The 14,418-nt window shown below is 42.7% G+C and overlaps 1 protein-coding gene across 1 annotated transcript in view; it reads left to right on the top strand.

Annotated features, from left to right (window-relative positions):
- The window catches only part of tyw5 (tRNA-yW synthesizing protein 5), a 65,053-nt gene that overhangs the window by 48,124 nt on the left and 2,511 nt on the right, over window positions 1-14,418 (top strand). The window contains exons 6-7 of the mRNA XM_068034603.1: window positions 5,676-5,763; window positions 8,260-8,376. Coding sequence (XP_067890704.1) covers window positions 5,676-5,763; window positions 8,260-8,376 — 205 coding nt within the window. The remainder of the gene's footprint in view (window positions 1-5,675; window positions 5,764-8,259; window positions 8,377-14,418) is intronic.

Here is a 14,418-nt window from a genome sequence, read left to right as displayed (position 1 = left end):
ATGGATGAATCATGATGCCCTTCCTATAGCTTCACTCATGTTCAGCTGATTATGTCACAGAACTATACATCTCCCTGGGGTGAATTAACAGGTTTATAGCTTTATATTATTAAAGAAGCATAGAAGGAATGGAATAAATCCGGTTTTTAAAAATCCCTTTACGATCTCATAAAATGTGACATTTTGATTTTGAAATTATAAACAAAAAACAAGATATAGGGGACATGGATTTCAGTTACATAAACTATTGGGATCAAAGATGTGCTTCAGATGTTGGGTTTCGGACTATTTACTATGCATAGTTCAGTTATTAATACTATTCTCTGGAAACACTAGAAAAGATTATTTCTGCATTAAAATAACATATCAGATTGTTTCTTTTAAAGTAATTCAATAGGACTAGCTTTGGATTACAAAACGAACCCATGGGACTCTTGGAAACTAGACCAGGGCCCGAATACTTGTTAAATAAAAGCAAAATACTGTAAATCCTGGAAATCTGATATAAAAACAGAAAGTGCTGCAAATATTCAGGTCTGGCAGCATCTGTAGTGAGAGAAACAAAGTTAACATTTCAGGTTGATGATCTTTCTTTCATCAGAACTGTCAAAAGTTAGAAATGTAATAGGTTTGGAGCAATTGAAAGGGGGGAGGGGGAGAAGAAAAAAAAGGGAAGATCTGTGATAAGGCGGAGGGTAGGAAAGATTAAATGACAAAGATGTCATGGAACAAAAGGCAAAGGGAGTGGTAATAATTGTAGTAAAAGACAAAGCATTTGTTCAGAGAGAGTGCGAATGGCAGAATAATGAACAGCTCTGTCCAAAAACAAAAACATGAAAAACAAGTTTAAGACCGGCACATGGTTAAAAAAAAACCAATCTCCGTTTGGTCTCGCCCGTGTAGAGGAGACTGCATTGTTGGCAACAAATACAGGATACTAAGTTAAAAGAAGTACAAGTAAACCGCTGCTTCACCTGGAAGGAGTGTTTGGTGCCTTGGATGGTGAGCTGAGAGGAGGTAAAAGGACGGGTGTTACGCCGCGTGCGATTGCATGGGCAGGTGCCGAGGTGTCGGGGGTGATGGAAGAGTGGACCAGGGTTTCGCGGAGGGAACAGTCCCTTCGGAATGCTGACGGGAGGGGTGGGGAAGATGTGTTTGGTGGTGGTATCATGCTGGAAATGGTGGAGGATGATCCTTTGGATGTGGAAGTCGGTGGGGTGCAAAGTGAGGACAAGGGGAACCCTATCGCAGTTCTGGGAGGGAGGGGAAGGGGTGAGAGCAAAGGTCAAGTGCCCTGTCAACCACAGTGGGAGGGAGGGAATCCTCAGTTGAGGATTTATATCAGAAGTGCTGTTGTGGAGGGTTGCTGCGTCAATAGTACAGATGCGACCGAGACGGAGAAACTGGGAGAAGGGAATGGAGTCCTTACAGGAGGCAGGGTGTGAGCAAGTATAGTCAAGGTAACTGTGGGAGTCAGTGAGCTTATAATGAATATTAGTGGACAGCCTATCCCCAGAAATGGAGACAGAGAAGTCGAGGAAGGGAAGATGGACCAAGTGAAGGTAAGAGAAGGGTGGAAATTGGAAGCAAAATTGATAAAGTTTTCCAGTTCCAGACAAGAACAGAAAATGGTACCAATACAATCACCAATGTAACGGAAAAAGAGTTGGGGAGGGGGCCTGAGTAGGATTGGAACAAGGAATGTTTGACCTACCCCACAAAAAGACAGGCATAACTAGGGCCCCTGTGGATATCCACAGCAACACCTTTTACTTGAAGGAAGTGAGTGGAGTTGAAGGAGAAGTTGTTCAATGTGAGAACAAGTTCATCCAGGCAGAGGAGGGTGGTGGTGGATGGGGACTGGTTGGGCCTCTGTTCAAGGATGAAGCACAGAAGCCCTCAAACCGTCCTGGTGGGGGATGGAGGTGTAGAGAGATTGGATGTCCATGGTGAAGAGGAGGCGGTTAGGGTTAGGAAACTGGAAATTGTTGAAATGACGTAGGGCATCAGAAGAGTCACGGATGTAGGTGGGAAAAGACTAGGCAAGAGGAGAAAAATAGAGTCAGGATAGGAAGAAATAAGTTCAGTGGGGCAGGAACAGGTTGAAACAATGGGTCTACCAGAACAGTCCTGTTCGTGGATTTAGGGAAGGAGGTCGAAGCGGGCTGTTCAGGGTTACAGAACTATGAGGTGGGAAGCTGTAGAGGGAAGATCTGCAGAGGAGATAAGGTCAGTGACAGACCTGGAGACAGTGTGGGCTGGATTTTAAGAGCCCGCCGTCACTCCCGGCAACAGGCTTAAACAATGGTGGCCTGCAAGCAGAATAGCTACTGAGATTTCCCATTTAAATAGCCGAGTCGGCCTGCCCCCAATTATGGGGGGGGAGGGGCTGTCCGATGCCAGCGATGGCACCAGCTGCCTGTACACTGGTGCCATTTTAAATGGGTAGCCAGCCCTCCTGGCACATTTAAATTTTTAAAGATACCGCACTCCCCCCATCAAAATTTATCAAATAAAATTTTAACACCCCTTTCCCACCCTGCAATAACAATTACATTAACTGTTTGCTCTTCCCGCCCCCCCCCCCCACCCCCAAAACACTTACCTTTTAAATCTGACCTTTAAATCTTTCCCCCTCCCCACCAGTGTCATTTTGGCTTTCCCCGGACGGGCAATTGAAGACGCAGGAGTGCTGGTGGGCTCGTAAAATTGCGGGTAAGTTCATTTAAATTTATTCATGTCATTGATTTAAGTATGTAGATGCATGTCCCGTCGCCCAGTGGTGGTGTTGGGGGGGGGGTCCCCAGGGAGCCTTGCTGCCGCTGGGTGGATCGGGCTGGGCCTTCCCGATGTTGAGCTCCATGACGGGTCTCTGCCGTAACCATCTAACCATCTTCCTGCCCTCCCCGCCACGGAGCCCGACGTTGTGGGTTTGTTAAAAATCCAGCCCAGTGGCTTGATCTTCGGTGGTGGGGTCATGGTCAAGGGGGAGGTCGGAAGAAGTGTCTGACAGTTGGTGCTCATACGAATATACAAACATATGAATTAGGAGCAGGAGTAGGCCACTCGGCCCATTGGTCATGCTCCACTCTTCAGTAAGTTCATGACTGAACTGATTACTCCACATTTCCACCTATCCCCGATAACCTTTCACCCCCTTGCTTATCAAAAATCTATCTACCTCTGCCTTAAAAATATTCAAAGACTCTGCTTCCAACGCCTTTTGAGGACGAGAATTCCAAAGACTCACGACCCTGTGAGAGAAAAAATTTTGCCTCATTTCTGTCTTAAATGGGCGACCCCTTGTTTTTAAACAGTGACCCCTAGTTCTAGATTCTCCCACAAGGGGAAACATCCTTTCCACATCCACTCTGTCAAGACCTCTCAGAATCTTATATGTTTCAATCAAGTTGTCTTTTACTCTTCTAAATTCCAGCGGATACAAGCCTGGCCTGTCCAATCTTTCCTCGTAAGACAGCCCGCCCATTCCAGATATTAGTCTAATAAACCTTCTCTGTACTGCCTCCAATGCATTTACATCCTTCCTTAAATAAGGAGACCAGTACTGTATACAGTACTCCAGATGTGGTCAGCCTCTGTAAGGAGAGGTCAGTACTCCAGACAACAACAGCACCACCCTTGTCAGCAGGTTTGATCACAATGTTGGGGTTAGATCTAAGAGAACGGAGTGCAGCAAGTTCAGAGGGAGATAGGTTAGTGTGAGTGAAGGGAGTGGAGAAATTAAGACGGCCTATGTCATGCTGACAGTCCTCAATGAAAAGATCAAGAGTGGGTAAGAGACCAGAGGGAGGTGTCTAGGTGGAGGTGGGTGAATGGGTTCACTGGTCAAGGGGAGGACTCCTGGTCAAAGAAGTGAGCCCAGAGGCGAAGACGACAGAAGTAAAGCTCAACGTCATGCCGAGTGCGAAATTCATTGAGCTGGGGGCGTAAGGGGATAAAACTGAATCCTTTGCTAAGTACAGATCGTTCATTGTCAGAGTGGGGAAGGTCAGGAGGTATTGTGAATACATGCCAATGAGTGAGATTAGAAGAAGGGGTGGGGGTCAGAGGGAAGTGAAGGAGAAGAAAGATATGGTTGGTGCTCATGAGTTGTTGGAGCTTGTGTTCCTTGTTAATGGGACAAAGGGCCAAACAGCAATTCCTGCACGCAGCTGCAACCTGTATTCGGGCTCTGGTCTAGTTTCCAACCATGGGGTCCTTTTATGAATCAAAGCTAGTGCCACTGAATTATTTTTTGGGCATTGCTAAGCTAGTGACTGGAATCTAATATATGGCCACATAATATCAAACCAAATGACCAGTTAGAATGTCAGAGGTCACTTGTCCAGGCACTACTCAGGGACGTGACACATGGTCAGCCCTGGACTATTTAGCATCAGTGAAGCTCACCTGAAGCTCCTAGCAGCCTGGACCCATGAAGATTAAAGAAGTAACATTTATTAGGGTGTTTTAAGGAGGGCACCAAGTAGGGGCACCAAGTTGTTATTCCTGGGGGAGGGAAAGTAGGCATAGTAGGCTTAACATCCCCTCTTCCCAGCCACAGACTCTTCAGACTTTCCTCGCTGCTGTAGTGAATGTGTAGGCATCCAAGATTTACCTTCTGCAGTGGTGATCCAGGGCTAGCATATCTCTAGGCTTGCTGAGAGATGTGCCACCATGCAGATTTTTGAGGTTGATATTTAACTGATCTAAAGACCAGAAGTTTTTCATCTATTCAAGTTTGGCTAATCTTAATCAAAATGCCAGTTAGAGTGCATTAAGGGAGTTATGGTGTGAAAAATCAGCCAAGGTTCCTGCTGCTAATCATTATGCAATGATATCTGCTGGAAATTGCTTATGTGTGGAGGGTTGAACTGACCCATAGAGACCTACTGTTCAGTCAATACCTTCAGGAGAGGCGAAGAAAACTGGCAAAAAATAGAGAAAGAAGTGGCAGAACTGTTAACCTTCAGATGCACAATAGTGTTATTTTTATCTTTGGGTAATGTCTGTTGTATGTAATTTTTGGTAGTGGAGTTCTCCATCAGTTTCAGTTTGAATTCATTTGTTGAAGGATAGTTGTCCAGCTCCATTAAATATCAATGCACTATTTTTTAGCATCGTATCAGCTTCATTTTGTGGTGCATCTAGCCTTTACCCACCAGTTGACTGCCTCCTTTCCGGGCTCGGGTTTTAGTGACTCTATGTCAGATGCCAAATATAACTACCCAGCACAGCTAGTTCTCTTCCCAAAAACCTGGATGTTTGCATTGTTCAAGACATTCTCTGCCTATTTCGCTAACCAGAATTGCTGCTTGACTATCTCCAGCAGTGGCTTCACAGGGGACAGCTTCTCATTTCTGACTTATACTCAACTGCATTTACTGCATATTAGAGGTCTTCATTTCTCACCAACAAATTTTTGTGTCATCATAGTATTATAGTTTAATAGAGAATGGAATTTTTTCATTTAAAATTAGCAGAAAATCACAGAAAAATGCAACTTCCAAGATAACCCCATATGCAGATCATTCCCCACCAACACTAAATACACAATATAACTGGAACCTCAATGGAGAGACAGCTATCTTCTCAAAGCTGCAGTTTCAATGATATAAAGTGGAAGTTGTATCTTTCTAAAATAATTGTTTGCAACATACTGTTATCTCCTACAGGTTATGGATAACCTATTGATCCAAGTAATTGGAAGAAAACGAGTGATGCTTTTCAGCCCTCGGGATGCACCTTACTTGTACCTAACAGGTAACACTTAGAGTCAGGGATTGAAAGAAGACACAGTATTGCATCAGATCCTACGAGACTGTTTAAAAACTCATTCTAAATTAAGTATCATCAAGCCCAATTTACATATCTCTTTGCAAGACTAGGAAGTGTAATGATTGTGGAGGTGCTCTGCAGGATAATTAGTTCCATCTGCTTAGTGTTCATGTCTTTGTTGAATATTCATGGAAAGGCAGAGCGCCAGTTATAAGAACAAAGTGCCTTTCAAGTATTTAAGTTCACTGTTAACCTATTTGCTCTGCTGGGATATGTCTTCTCATTCTTTAATCATCAATGGCAGTAATTGGCGAAGCAATCAATATATAAAATGATGTATTCTTATATAATTCGAATGTACTAAGAAGAGCTTATCCTGACAATACAATTATGTTGTGACATAATACCTTTCTTTTGCAATAAAGCAAACTTGGAAGGAAGCAATAGTTCTGATAAAATATTTTCCCTAAGTGGATTTTGCTTGGGGATCCTAATTAAGCTGCTAGCCCTGTTACAATGCAGTATCTTTTAATACTATGTAAAGGCAGAATCTTTGTTCTGCACTGAATGGTTTTTATTTTTATTTACATTGCGCCAATTTCTTCTCTGTCCTCTCCTACATGTCGAACTTACTTTAGATATTTTTGTTCAGGATATGAGTCCAAATCATCTTTTGGTATCAGGGGTACTGTAGAGAATCATGCAGAGCATGGCATCTCTGCTTGAAGTTATCTTTCATACCCTATAACTGTTTGAATTCAAAGTGTCATTGATATAATTTGGGGGAATTATTTGACAGGCTCAGTTTCTGACCTCTTCAGAACCATCTTTGCTGTAATCTGCAGTCCCACAAGGATTTGTGCTGGGGCCTCACTTATTCACTATATTTATTAATAACTTAGAAGACAATAAAGAGTGATATATCCAAGTTTTCCAATGAGACAAAGGTCCATGGCATAGGTAAGTAGTGTAGACGGGAGCATAAAATTACAGAGACATTGATAGATTAAGTGAATGGGCAAAACTATTGTAAATGGATTTCAACACGGGTAAGTTTGAGGTCATCTATTTTGCATCAAAAAAGGATAGATTTCAGTATTTTTAAATGGTGAAAAGCTAGGAGCAGTGCCATTCAAAGATTCCATGTACACAGATCACTAAAATGTAGTGGTGAGGTACAAAAATGAAATCAAAAAGACAACTGGAAGTTTAGCTTTTATAACTAGAGGGCTAGAATATAAAGGGGAGGAAGTTTTGCTACACAAAGCCCTGGTTAGACCACATTAGGAAAACTGTGGACAACTCATTTGGCACCACTCCTTTGAAAGGATATATTCGCCTCAGATGGAGTGTAGCACAGATTCACCCTCATGTTACCAGGGCTGCAAGGATTAGATGAGCAGAAAAGATTACATAAATCAGGCTTGTATTCACTAGAAAATAGAAGGTTAAGGAGTGATTTGATTGAGGTTTTTAGGATTTTGAAAGGAATTAATAAGCTAGTTAGAAACTTTTTCCACTCGTGGAGGAATATAGGACAAGGAGATCTTAAAATCAGAGCCGGGCCACTGGGGAGAGAAGTTATGAAACACTTGTTCACACAAAGGGTAATTGAAGTGTAGAGCTCTCACCCACAAAAAGCATTAGATACTAGCTCAATTAATAATTTTAAATCTGAGATTGATGGATTTTTGCTAGGTAAGGATTTTAAAGGATATGGAGCCAAGGCAGATAGATGCAGGTAAGATACAGATCAACCATGATATAATTGAATGGTGGAACAGGAATGAGGGGCTGAATGGCCTAGTCCTGTTTCTATCTTCCTATGGCTAATTGTGGCATGGTTTTCATATGGATTTTTTTTGAAACTACTTTCAATAAAGTAGTACAGCTTATTGGCAGGTACCATTGGCAAAGCTGAAAAACCATTGCATCACTTTATCAGGACTTTACCTCTAATTCAGTGTAAGCAAATTAAATAAATATATAAAGAACATCGCAAGTGAAGGAGCAGTGAAAGAAAGAGAAATAGGACATTTTCTATGTTGTGCACTAATTCCTTAGAAGTATAGAAAATTAGAGTAAATAAGATCGGTATTTAAAGCAATTGCTGTATGGAAAAGGAGAAAATCATGATACCAACAATCCAAAGGTCACACGGGTAGTTCCAGTAAATACCACTGAGTACCAAGGCAAAAAGTTTGTTTCCCTCTTACTGGTTTCCTAACCCACACTCAACTCGCACTGCTTTTATTTTCGCAAATGACATGTCAGGTCCCACTCATAATGTTTATGCAGTTCTGGGATTGTCTCCAGTTTCAGTAACAAAATGTTACAATATAGAGAATCAAAATCAATCCATATGTAGGTTGGCACTTTAAAATTTAAAAGTATCTTAAATAATAATTGTTCTTTTAAGCTCTTATAGTTTTATAATATACTGTGATCTTCAACTTAGTTTTTTTTTCTAACTTTGCACAGGTGATAAGTCTGAGGTCTTGGATATGGACACCCCTGATCTAGGGAAATATCCACAATTTTCCAAAGCCCAGTGCTATGAATGTCAATTAGATCCAGGAGATGTGCTTTTCATTCCAGGTAATCTACAAGTGCAAAAACCACACTTAGATTTCATCTCAAAATAGACCAGCAGAACATTAATAAATCCTTTCATCATATTAATAATGTAGATCATAAGAATTGTCGTAATGCTATTAAAATTAACTAAATAGTGAAGGTGTCACTCTCGCCCCTGAGTCAGAAGATCATGGGTTCACCTCACTTCAGAGACTTGAGCACAAAATCTGGGATGACACTTCAGTACAGTACTGAGGGAATGCTGCGCTGTCAGGGGTGCCGTCTTTCCGATGAGATGTTAAACTGAGGTCCCATCTGCCCTCTCGAGTGAATGTAAAGAATCCCATGGCAATATTCAAAAAGAGCAAGGAAGTTGGTTTGTGTCCTGGCCAACATTTATCCCTCAACTAACACAACAAAAATAGATTATCCGGTCATGTATCTCCTTGCTGTGTTCAGCCCAACCAGTCCATGCTGGTGTTTATGCTCTCCTCAAGCCTTCTTCTGTCTTTCCTCATCTAAATCTTTCATCATAGCCCTCTATTCCCTTCTCCCTCACACGCTTGTCTAGCTTCACCTTAAATGCATCCAAACTGGGGTTGTCCAACATAAGACCCACGGGCCGGAATCTGGCCCATCGAGATTTCCATCTTGCCCGCCAATCTGCCCATGGCTTGCCTCTGATTGATGGCTCCTCTGTACAGAGGGGGTAGGCGGGACCTGTCTCTGATGGGTGGAGGACCCTTCTCTGTAAGTGATCACTCTCTGTGAGTGACAGGGGCTGCCCGGGTGGGCCTAGTGCTGATTGGTGGAATGTGGCACAGATGCCCTGGGACCAGCCACTCCTCCTGCTTTCGTGCAGTTCAGTACATGTCCTGTATCCTGCACACTGTGCAGGTTCTTGCTTCCACTCCCCCAACTTAAATAAAACAGGCATGGTAAGTATCCGGTTGTGGGAATGGCTGCTGTGGGGAGTGCGGAGCAGGTAGTGGGCAACAGGTAGCCTTCCATTTTTTATTGATGTGCCAGTAAAATATTTTACTATTTTGTTTTATGTTCCTTGATAATTTACTTTCATTGTTTCTCTTGGCTTTCCTAATTTTTTTTTACTTCTCTCCTAATGTATTTGGATTCTCTCTGATCATGCACTCCTCTGTTGTCTATGTGCTTAATGTATGCCTCTTTCCAAGCCCTCAGTTTTTCTTTTATGTCTTTATTCATCCATAGAATCTCATTAGTGTTTAGTTTATTCTTTCCTTTTAGCGCAGCATATTTTTTCTGCATTCTGTTGAACACCATTTTAAATGTTTCCATTGTTGTTCTAAATCGTTGTTTGCCAATATTGTTGCCCATTTTATTTTCCCGTTCTTTTCTCAGCCCCTCAAAATCAGCTTTTCTCCAATCTATTAACCTAATTTTTGTCATACTTATATCCTTCTCTATTATCATCTTAAAGTATATATTATGGTCACTATTGCCTGGATGTTCCTATACTTTTACTTCTCTTATGTGATCTGTTTCATTCCACATTACTAAATCTAATAGCAAATCTTCCTTTGTTGGGCTTTTTACATATTGGCCTGAATTTTATTTGCGCACTGTGCTCCACTCAGCTTTGAACTCAGTGGTGTGCCTGCATTCAGCGGCCACCGCCGAGACCATGCGATATTACGCGAGGGGGCTCATTAGCATTACTGCAATGCGCCGCCCGAGAAATGAATGCATGGCTCAGAGACTGGTGTGGTAAAAGTGGATTCCACTTCATGGGGCACTGGCACCAGTACTGAGGAAAGTGGTGGCTGTACTGTTGTGACGGTCTACACCTGAACCGTGCTAGGGCCGGTGTTCCAGCGAGCCGCATAAGTAGAGGGTTTTATACTGAATAGTGGGGGCAAGGAATCAAATTGGGAAGATATGGTATATCAAGGGGTAGAGAGAAGGCAAGAGAGAAAGGTATTAATATGGGAAATCATAGTCTGTGACAGGAAGGGACTGAGCGTACAAATCTAAGAGTAAATCAACAGATAAGGCTAGAGGTTACAAAAATAATAAAAGGACAAAACTGAAGGTTGTGTATCTGAATGCACTCAGCATTCGAAACAAAACAGATGAACTCAGAGCGCAAATAGAAATAAATAAGTACGATCTGATAGCCATTACAGAGACATGGCTGCAGGACGACATAGATTGGGACCTGAATATTGAAGGGTACATGGCATTTAAGAAGGATAGGAAGCTAGGAAAAGGTGGAGGGGTAGTTCTGTTAATTAATGATGGTATTAGCACAATAGAGAGGGATGACCTAAGTTCAGGAGACAGGATGTAGAAGCAGTTTGGGTAGAGATGAGAAATCATAAAGGCAAGAAATCACTTGTGGGAGTGGTGTAGAGGCCACTTAATATTAACCACACTGTAGGACAGGGTTTAAAGGAAGAAATAATGGCAGCTTGTCCGAAAGGTACAGCGATAATTATGGGGGATTTTAACCTACATATAGACTGGAAAAATCAGATGGGCAGAGGTAACCTAGATGAGGAGTACATAGAATGTTTTCGGGATAATTTCTTGGAACAATATGTTCTGGAGCCAAATAGAGAGCAGGCTACACTAGACCTGGTATTGTGCAACGAGATAGGATTAATTAATGACCTCATAGTTAAGGCGCCTCTAGGTAGCAGCGATCATAATGTGATTGAATTTTACATTCAGTTTGAGGGAGAGAAGAGTGAGTCCAAGGATAGCATTTTAAACTTAAATAAGGGCAATTATGAGGGCATGAAAGCAGAGCTAGCTAAAGTGAACTGGTAAATCAGGTTAAGGGATAGGTCAATAGAGATGCAGTGGCAGACATTTAAGGGAGGATTTCAGAATACACAGAATAGATACATTTCAATGAGAAAGAAAAATTCCATGGGTGGGACCCGCCATCCATGGTTAACTGAAACAGTTAAAGATAGTATCAAACTTAAAGAAAAAGCCTATAATTGTCCAAAGATGGGAGGCAGGTCAGAAGATTGGACGGAATATTAAAAAAAGCAATGAATGACTAAAAGATTGATAAGGAAGGTAAAATTAGAGTACAAGAGAAAGCTAGCTAGAAATATAAAGACAGATAGAGTTTCTATAGATATTTAAAAAAGAAAAGTTAACAAAGTGAGCGTTGGTCCTATAGAAAGTGAGTCTGGGAATTAATAATGGATAATAAGCAGACGGCAGATGAATTGAACAGTTATTTTGCATCAGTCTTCACTATTGAGGATACAAGTAACATTCCAGTATTAGCTGTAAGTCAGGAAATGGAAGGGAGGAACTCAAGAAAATTACAATCATCAGGGAAGTGGTACTGAACAAATTGTTGGAGCTGGAGGCTGACAAGTCCCTGGGTCCTGATGGACTTCATCCTAGGGTGTGAAAAGAAGTGGCTAGTGAGATAGTTGATGCGTTAGTTTTAGTGTTCCAAAATTCCCCAGATTTAGGGAAGGTTCTGTTAGATTGGAAAATAGCGAATGTAACTCCTTTATTCAAAAAGGGAGGGAGACAGAAAGCAGGAAACTACAGGCCAGTTAGCTTAACATCTGTCATAGGGAAAATGTTAGAAGCTATTATTAAAGACATTATAGCAGGGCATTTAGAAAAATTCAAGGTAATCAGGCAGCGTCAACATGGTTTTGTGAAAGGGAAATCATGTGTAACCAATTAATTCAGTTCTTTGAGGGAGTTACATGTGCTGTGGATGAAGGGGAACCGGTGGATGTATTGTACTTAGATTTCCAGTAGGCACTTGATAAGGTGCCACATCAAAGGTTATTTCAGAAATAAAAGCTCATGAAGTAGGGGGTAACATATTGGCATGGATAGAAGATTGGCTAGCTAACAGGAAACAGAGAGTAGGCGTAAATGGGCCATTTTCTGGTTGGCAAGCTGTAATGAGTGGTGTGCCACATGGATCTGTGCTGGGGGGCCTCAACTTTTTACAATTTATATAAATTACTTAGATGAAGAGACCGAAGGTATGGTTACTAAATTTGCTGATGACACAAAGATCAATAGGAAAGTAACTTGTGAAGAGGACATAAGGGGGCTACAAAGGGGTATAGATAGGTTAAGCGAGTGGGCAAAGTCCTGGCAAATGGAGTATAATGTGGGAACGTGGGAAATTGTCCACTTGGGCAGGAAGAATAAAAAAGAAGCATATTATCTAAATGGTGAGAGATTGCAGAGCTCTGAGATGCAGAGGGATCTGGGTGGCCTAGTTGATGAATCGCAAAAGGTTAGTATGCAGGTACAGCACGTAATTAGGAAAGGTAATAGAATGTTATCGTTTATTGTGAGGCGAATTGAATACAAAAGTAGGGAGGTTATGCTTCAGCTATACAGGGCATTGGTGAGACCACATCTGGAGTACTGTTTACAGTATTGGTCTCCTTATTTAATGAAGGATGTAAATGCATTGGAAGCAGAGAAGGTTTACTAGACTAATACCTGGAATGGGAGGAACGATTGGACAGGCTAGGCTTGTATCCGCTGGAATTTAGAAGAGTAAGAGGCGACTTGATTGAAACATATAAGATCCTGAGGGGGTCTTGACAGGGTGAATGTGAAAAGGATGTTTCCCCTTGTGGAAGAATCTAGAACTAGGGGTCACTGTTTAAAAATAAGGGGTCACCCATTTAAAACAGAGATGAGGAGAAATTTTTTCTCTGAGTGTCATGAGCCTTTGGAATTCTCATCCTCAAAAGACGGTGGAAGCAGAGTCTTTGAATATTTTTAAGGCAGAGGTAGATAGATTCTTGATAAGCAAGGTGGTGGAAGGTTGTTGGGAGTAGGTGGAAATGTGGAGTAATCAGTTCAGCCCTCAATTTATTGAAGGGCTGAGTGGCCTGCTCCTGCCCCTAATTCGTATGTTCATATCTCAGCCATTTCAGTGAACAGCAAGGGCAGCTGGGACCGGCACAGGATGAAGGCGTCATGGCAGCTGCCTGGAATGCAAACACAGATTTACATGAATCATTTCCAGTGATCACATACGAGCTGCACATTGATTGAGTGGAAGCCCTTACAGTTTACATATTCAGCTGGTCACCCGGCGGGAGCCTTGATGGCCACATGGATGCAATCTCTGACCCCTCGCACCTGTGGGAATCCAGAGATGGCACCGAAACCGGTGGCCCTCTGGGCTTGGCTTTCAGGGTCTGTCGTGAAGCAAATATAGTCACCAGCCCTCTGGAACAGGGCATCGATGACCTCCGTGATGCAGTGATGCACTTATGACTGTTTGACCACACAAAGATCTCCGGTGGGCCACTGAGATGATGCAGAAGCGTAGAAATTGAGAGCTGATGTCACTTTGAGGACCACATGCATAGGATGTCCCCCGAAGCCCCTGAGCTGCAGGCCATCGTTCAGCAGGGCATAGAGATGTGTCACTGCCTCTCTCGACATCTGCAGTTGCCTCTGACACTGGCGCTCTGACATCTGCAGATATGTCATGCAGGACCTGCAGATGCACAGCGATCTGCAGTGGCGAGCTCTCCTTGGGTGCTGCTGCTCACGATTAGGGGGCCTCTATGTGGGCTGCAATTGCCTGTTCGTTTTGCCTGCGGCGCATATGGATCCTCTCAAGAAGCGCATCAATGAATATAAGGTGAACCATCCCATGTTCAAGTTGCAATTCAACTCGGTTCCTTCAATTCTTCGAAGGTTCCTGATAGGGCAGAGATTGATGTTGAGTGGTACATCAGGTGCTTTCGTGCAGCAGCTATGTGGCATGGCATGGCATGGCATAGCATTGCCCGTCTTAGCTCCCACTAAGAGTGGCACCACATGACCACATAAAGATTGTACAAGCTGCATTGATTGGCTCACAAGACATATAAGCTTCACACGCCTATCGTCCCTGGCACTCTCCCCACAAACAGGGTGACTCGAGTGCCATTGCTCCATCACTGACAGAGGCAATCAATGGCACAGAGCTGACAACCATTACGGAGGGTGGAATCGCAGTGGCTCCCTACATGTCTGCAGAGTGAGACCCCTGAATATCCCCCCTCCCTCCCAGTATGC

This window comes from Heterodontus francisci, chromosome 7 (assembly GCF_036365525.1).
Source record: "Heterodontus francisci isolate sHetFra1 chromosome 7, sHetFra1.hap1, whole genome shotgun sequence".
Lineage (NCBI taxonomy): Eukaryota > Metazoa > Chordata > Chondrichthyes > Heterodontiformes > Heterodontidae > Heterodontus > Heterodontus francisci.
The sequence above is the reverse complement of the archived record's forward strand: the minus strand, read 5'-3'. Positions and strand labels throughout refer to the sequence as shown.